The sequence below is a fragment of the Cydia fagiglandana genome, chromosome 10, assembly GCF_963556715.1.
Source record: "Cydia fagiglandana chromosome 10, ilCydFagi1.1, whole genome shotgun sequence".
NCBI lineage: Eukaryota > Metazoa > Arthropoda > Insecta > Lepidoptera > Tortricidae > Cydia > Cydia fagiglandana.
The window spans coordinates 1,072,825-1,080,357 of NC_085941.1; the positions used below are offsets into that span (position 1 = coordinate 1,072,825).

A 7,533-nucleotide genomic window follows, 5' to 3' on the forward strand; every position below is an offset into this window, starting at 1 on the left:
GTCTCTTGATATTATTTATTGTGTCACAAAGTATGTAAGTTGTGGTTGAATAAAGATTTTATCTATCTATCTACCTATCATAGTTTTTTTAACTGTATTACAGTAGGTTTAAAAGCACCGCGACAGTATCTCGCGCGAGACAGACTATGCGTCTTTTTCTATCTGTATTAATTACTAATATCAGGGAGACCGAGCTATGCTCGGAAAACGTATTAAAAACTCAAAAATGCGCGTTTTCCCAGAGATAGGCCCTAGCTAGATCGATTTTTCGCCCCCGAAAACCCCATTATAGAGTAAATTTCATCGAAATCGTTAGAGCCGTTTCCGAGATCCCCAAAATATATACATATTTATAAGTATAAATAAATAATAAATATACAAGAATTGCTCGTTTAAAGGTATAAGATTAATTAGACGCTGCAACACTGGTGTATCTGCTCTCCTCTTACGTAATCTGTGCCCATGATAACCTGTTTGCATATCACAAACAGTGCTGTGTAAGGTCAGCTATTCCTCTAGATAGAGCGGACGACCTGAGACGTGTCAACATGTTTAAAATTGTTCTTTTATTTGCGGGCATTGCGGTGAGTTTAGTGTAATTTTTTAGTGTTAGTATTTTAGTGTTAAAGTGATTTATAAGTTTTTTTTTTTTATAATAGCCTATATTGTGTCCCACTGCTGGGCAAAGGCCTCCCCTGTCTTTCGCCACTCGTCACGGCTTTGTGCATGCTCCCGCCAGTCGCCACAAAATGAGTCCAGGTCGTTTCGCCATCTCATTTTTGGTCTGCCTCTGCCTCGGGTGGTCTGTGGTGCCCATTCGGTCGCTATTTTGATTAAAAGTTATATCATTAAATTTTATTCAAGTTGGTATTTCTCTGTGATCATTTAAAACTCATTAAAGAAATAGGTACCTACCTACCTACCTACTAATCGCATATGTAGGTAACAATAATCAAACAAATTAGTTTGGTTGTCAAAATAAATCGTCATTGGTATTGAGCCACTGTTTGTTGTAATTTATGTATGTATGTACTTATTTACAAAGGGCTCCCCCAAGGATCTCCACAGCGAACGGTTCATTCATATATAACATTCGCTGCCCTCAACCAACGGTTTCCCGCGACTTTATCTACTACTTTGACTTTATCTATTGTTTACTGGATTCAATCTCAATTCGTTCGCATTTTTGTGTTTTGATTTTACGGAGACAGTTGGACCGTTTTAGTTTTTTTTTTCGTTTAATAAGAACTTCACAGTTGGTCCCATTGTCGGAACTTTTCGAATATGTAGCTACTTATAGTGATGTGGATATTATTTATACTATATTTTTCCGGATATTATTTATTTTCTTTCCAATTACAATTTGAACAACTAATAAACACCTGATAAAGAAAATATATTAAATTTGAAATTTGTTGGCATTTTATTTTTACTGCGGAGTGTGGATATTTTATTTTTTTGTGATACTTTACTGACACTAACTGTAATCATCATCATCATCTCAGCCATAAGACGTCCACTGCTGAACATTAGGCCTCCCCCTTCTAACTGTAAATGGATTACATATTTCCAGCTATGCCAAGCCGACCTTCCAGTGACACCTCCAAAGACTCCTTCAGCGACCCCTCCGCCCGTGAGGTGTGGAGTAACCCCTACAGAAGTAAGTACTCCTAACACAAATCAGGTACTCTCCCTATAATATTTTAAATTTTCGCGTTTTGAACACATATTAACTCACATTTATAGACGGGTCTAACGCGAATCTATCCCAAACTTTTCCATACACTTTTCGTACAGTAGTTGCACAAATCTCTGCAGTGGCGGATTTGCAGTCTTTGCCGCCCTAGGCCCCAAGCCTTGTAGCCGCCCCTTTCTCGGCATCAGCACCCATCATATTGACTACATTTACGAGTAGATCAGGCAACGAAAAGATATATTATAGAGGGAAATGCTTGGGACACATTTTTTACTTAGTAACTTTTTTGGACTCGTTAGGAGGTGAACATATCAAAAGTTGGGGTTTGGTTTGAAGGTCACATTTTTCGGTTTTTCGCTTATTATATCTTAGAAACTATACGCCCGTGACATGATCACAGGAACATAGGTTTTATGAAAAAAATAAGCAAATACTTATTCATTTTAAGTGACAGTTTTACCAAAAACATTGACTTTCATGTACCTACAAAAACATTAAAAACTATTTTCTTGAATAACTGCTAAATTATATATCCTAAAATTATAAAAAAACCTGAGATTCTTACAATGAGCTCTTTGATTTGATATGTAACACGATATAGTTTGAAAAACTTTATTTTTAAATTTTCTCATTTACCCCCCAAAATATGGAGGCCATATTTAAAATTCATTTTCATCACACTCGCTCAGTATATGTGGAATTGCACGTAGGCGTAGCGGGAGTTATAGAAAATTCGTTTTCCCTAGGGAGTTATTAAGTTTCCAGTGCCATAATTAACAGTTTTTTGTCTTTAAACTTATTTTTTGTATCGCAAGTGTGAGGAAAAACATTGTGTGTATCTCGGGGCGTAATAATATTGCAAACTCGAGCCTATAAATCGCTCCGGCAAGCCGTCGCGATTTAACTTACTCTTGTTTGCAGTATTCAACTTACGCCCCATGTTGCACAACGTACTATTATTTACGTTACACGTCCATCTTTGGGTCACAAACTTACATATGTGTGCCAAATTTCAACTTAATTGGTCCGGCAGTTTCGGAGACCTCTCTCTTCACCTGGCTCAAAGGCTACGGCCGGGGACTTTTGATATGTTCACCTCCTAGATAGTTCAAATAAAAATAGGTACAAAGTAGACGTGCGCGCCGACCTAAAATTTGCCGGCGGCGGCGCGCCGGCTTTTTTGGTCGGCGCGGCGCGGCGGCGCCGGCGTGTAGCAAGTTTTTTCATTTAGGTATTACCTACTAAAAACTGCAAAAATTAACTATCTATAGTTTTTCACTAGCATTATACTTACGCACACGCTGTTCTTGTACATATCCCCGATTCTAACATACATTTTTTTTTAAACAAAAGGGGGTGGCTGTCTTCCGGCTAGCCACCCCAAACCACTTTTTGTAAGTTTTTTTTGGTCTAGATAGCAAGATATTCGTTAGTTCATGATTGTTCAGGCATTAGAATCGTTAGGGCCCCGATTCCTTAATTTTTTTTAATTTTTTCAAAGTGGGGTGCCTGTCTTCACGCTAACCACCCCACCCCGAAATCAGCCAAATTAACTAGGTATGTCCCAGATTATATAATAGTTCTTACGAACAGATACTTATCTCTCAAACAAAACGCAAATACCTACCGTTTTGATACCTACACAAAAATACAATGGAGTGACCTTCAACGCGCCGCTCCCCGCACCGCGCGCACCGGCACAACACTAGGGTTGCTGACGCTTAGAAATGATAAATAAATACCTACTTAAACAGCGGAGTGAAATAAAAGGAAAGCTAAATCTTAAATTATACCTAATATTCCGATTATGCGTTAGTGTTTGCGAAATAGTCATTTTAAAAAGTCATATGTCCCTGCAGTAACCGCAGTGTTTACGCCGTTTTATAAACCGCGCAATAATCCCAGCAAGAATTAGTATTAAAACTTCGTGTTATTTAAAACCACATAGGGATTAATGTTACACAATAAAGAAAAATAATAGAAACCCCATGAATACAGGTAATTAATTATAAGTTAACCAGAGTAAAAATAAGTTGGCACTTTCCGGTGTAAAGTTAACTTACTGTCGTTAAAATAAACATTTACCAAAATAAATTAAAAATTTGCTACCTATTTCAAATAGATAGATATCTAAAACTATACATTTGTCATACATAATAAACATTACATGTTTAATTAAAGAAATTCAATAGTAGGTAGGTACCTACTACGTAGCTTGTAACTATCGTAAAAATCGACAGTGCGGCGCGCGGTGACGTGCGTACGTGAGCGCGTGTGGCAACCAACTGGCTTGTTTTTCTACCGTGAACGGGAGCAGATTCGTAGGTATAAATCCGAGCTCGCGCGGAGAGTTCCATAGGCCTGACTATGTGAATTCATCGGACGACGTTAGTTCACGTTTGTTCAGGCATTAAAATCGTTAGAATCTCATTAGATTTGCCATAAAAAAATAAAATCGAAAAATTCATATATATGGCCGTGCATCGGCGCGCCGAGTGGATGAGCCGGCGGCGGCGGCGCGTATGAATGGCGGCGCGGCGCGGCGGCGCCGGCGCGGCGCGCACGTCTAGTACAAAGTCAAAAATTGTGTTGCAAGCATTTCCCTCTATAGGTACTTTTTTTGGGAATTTGTTGCCTGGTCTAATTTTGAGTTATTTTTTGTTATCATCAGCGAATTTTTTGTCACAATTTGCCGCCCTAGGCCCGGGCCTACTGTGCCTTATGGGAAATCCGCCACTGAATCTCTGTTTTGACATTTTGCTGGGACATCAGTCAGCCGCGACCACGACCAGTGAAAACTGTGTCGAAACGTCGGTAAATCAAGGTAATTGAATAAAATTCGCGTTAGACCCGTCTATACAAATGTGAGTTAATAGGTATTCTCCCTCCCCTTAGATTATTACAACGCTATTTTATAAAGCCAAAAGTATGGGTTCTACACTTGTACGTTTTTTAACCGCCGAGGCCTATAGAAAGGTCTCCCGTTCAATTATGTTTTGAATTTATATTTTGACAAATTAAAATTGCATTTATTTTGGGAAGTTTTAATTCGTAGGCGGCTAGAGGATATAGACAGCAGCAGAAGTTGCTAAGCGGGCCAGGTGTTCAAAATGATCTTGTCGCGACTTTATTGTTAAGAGAATAAGAGCGTGTCAAGGTAATTTTGAACACCTCGCCCGCTTAGCAACTTCTGCTGCTGACTGTACAATAGTTAAGGCTACGACACTTTTAACTGACTTAAAAATGGAGAAAGCTCTAAAAGAAAAAAGAGTCGGATTAGATTCAAATTTTAACTTAAAACAGTGAAATAATCTAGAATACTTACTTGTTTAATATGAATTTGAGTCCTACTAGGACTACTACGCAGGACATGTTAAAAATTACAGTTACCATAATTATTTCAGATACACAAATGCCTCGGAAATCCGAAGCTGGTGACCCGAGATATCACTGCGCAATGCAACTCCAAGGGTCCAAATGAGGTGCGTAATATGTGATAATTGTAATCAAAGACCGCTTTACACTTACAGTATAGACATAGATAATGCAGGGGCACAATCCACAAGATGTTTCTTCGGGTCAGCTAAATTTATAAAAACATAAATTTATCAATAATTCCGTGTCAAGGAATCTCTTTCGATAGTTTCGATGCCATGGGATTTATTTAAAGCGTTGGAATTTATGTCGTACCTATTCCTACTAAATAAAGAATGTATGACGGTCTGTTAGCCAAAATTGTATATGACGGTTTTCCATCTTATGATTTATGAATTAAATATCTACATTTTTCCACAGTGCGAACGCATGAAGTGCATCTTCCAGAAATCAGGCTGGATGAGCGGTGATGCCATCGAAAAGGCTAAAATCACCGCTCATTTCGAGCAGTTCGCAAAGGACCACCCCGATTGGGCGCCGGCCGTCAACCAAGTCAAGGTAAGATTTTGATTTATTTTACCTATTTATTTTTAATAGCCTAATATGTGTGTGTCCCACTGCCGGGCAAAGGTCTTCCCTCTCTCTTTCCAATCCTCCCTGTGCTAAGCAAGATCCTGCCAATCCCGCTGGAATGCATCCAAGTCGTTTTTTTTCGTCGGCAGGGCGTGCAGCGTGGCCTTGGCCGCCCAGGGAGGTCCAAATCGAAACTTAAATAACGTCACAGAATAAATAATAGTACTCGGTACAGAAGACTCACTCTCTAACAAAACGCGTCTGTTACGATCAGGACAGATGTGACCGCTAGGTAGCGACAGCGCTACGCGCGTATTATGGCAAACCCCAAAATTGGGGTCGAGCGGATGTACTTTTAGACAAAATCGCGGAGTGAGACACGATAATCTATGGAAATAGTCATGTGACTATTCGCAGCATTTGACATCCCGATACATTTTTTCTCTTCGGTTAGCGTTTGTCGTTTTTCGATTGTCATCTTGGCAAGGACCCCAGGATTTGAGAAACCGCTCTCGATACCTTTAAAACATTGACGCCTCCTACTCTAAACAGTACAAAACATTTAGGTAGACTAATAAAATGTTTTGCGCCTTCCACAAAATTCTCCAATGATACCGCATATAAAATAGGTACCTAATTTAATTCTTTCTTACCTAACCTCTGCGTTGACTTTACCGTTGTTATTTATACCACTAACATTCCCTAACATTTATTATTCTTTATATTCATCCAGGACAAATGAAAACGCGACCTAGTTTGTACTTTGTCAGGTTTCAAACACGGAGAAATTAAAATTGGTTCTGAACTTTGAAGAAGTTTTTTTTATACTTAGGTACCTATGTTTTTTGTTTATTAGGCTTCTTGCCTGGCGGGGAGCCTGCCTACACAGGGCGTCTACCTAAACTGCCCAGCGTACGACACCATTCACTGCGTGCTGACGGTGTTCTTCAAGGTAAGTCCTATTTAAGAGGAAAAGGTAACGAGAGAAAAAGAGGAAGGAAACAAAAATTATGACGCGATCTAGTTTACGTGTGAATTTGTTACAAATGCAAATGCATTTATTTCATCACTTTTTACGGCTGTTCTTAGTTATAATGTGACCTATCCAAGGGTCCATCTCAGGTATAAAGAGTAAGTAAGTAGGTATGTATTATATTCATGACATTGCCTCTTGTAAAAACTTGTAACAATTCATGTTTGGGTTAGGTACCTTATTGTAACAGAACAGAACTACTCAATTTGAGATGCTTTGCTAATCCTAGCCTCAAAACCGACCTGAATAAACAAACTCACCTTTATAACGTTTATTATGAATATGATTATAGTTGGGTCAGTTACAGTCGTTTGCATTTTTTTACAGAACGCGCAACCCTCCCAATGGTCAACGGCCGCAGAGTGCAACTACGCGCGGCAGTTTGCCGCGGTCTGCCCCATTTGTCCTGAAGACTGTTTTGCCGCGGCTATTCCCTATGGCTCTTGCAACGCCTGCAGACTTTTACCCCAGAGTCCGCAGACTCCATAACCTTTTCTGACTAATAAAATAACCTTCGCAATAAAGTGTATACACCTTCTAGTCTGTCCTTTCTATTCTGAGGACTCTCCGCAATCCCTTACGGCTTCTCGCAATACTTGCAGACTGGGTAGCCCAGACTCCATAATCTTTTGACCTCATTAATACCTTTCTATTTAATCGAGGGGTCGCTAATGTCGGAATCGCCGTTCCGAATATCTCGCTATTATTTAAATTTATTTCTGACAATCACAATATAGATTCTTATAAATTTACATTACGTAATTTTTACTCAGGGCGGACACGCCATACATCGAAAATCATTTGCGTTTACGTGTGTGCACGGCACGTCTGTACACGCGTCATTGTGTGAGTAAGT

The 7,533-nt window shown here is 39.3% G+C and overlaps 1 protein-coding gene across 1 annotated transcript; it reads left to right on the forward strand.

The window, feature by feature from the left end:
- The first annotated feature begins 445 nt into the window (after nucleotides 1-445).
- On the forward strand, nucleotides 446-7,217 carry LOC134668136 (uncharacterized). The gene is made up of 6 exons (XM_063525646.1): nucleotides 446-584; nucleotides 1,574-1,660; nucleotides 5,101-5,178; nucleotides 5,492-5,629; nucleotides 6,501-6,596; nucleotides 7,005-7,217. Exons 1-6 carry the CDS (start codon nucleotides 549-551, stop codon nucleotides 7,164-7,166), a joined length of 597 nt encoding a protein of 198 aa, XP_063381716.1. The 5' UTR covers nucleotides 446-548; the 3' UTR covers nucleotides 7,167-7,217.
- Nucleotides 7,218-7,533: the final 316 nt, after the last annotated feature.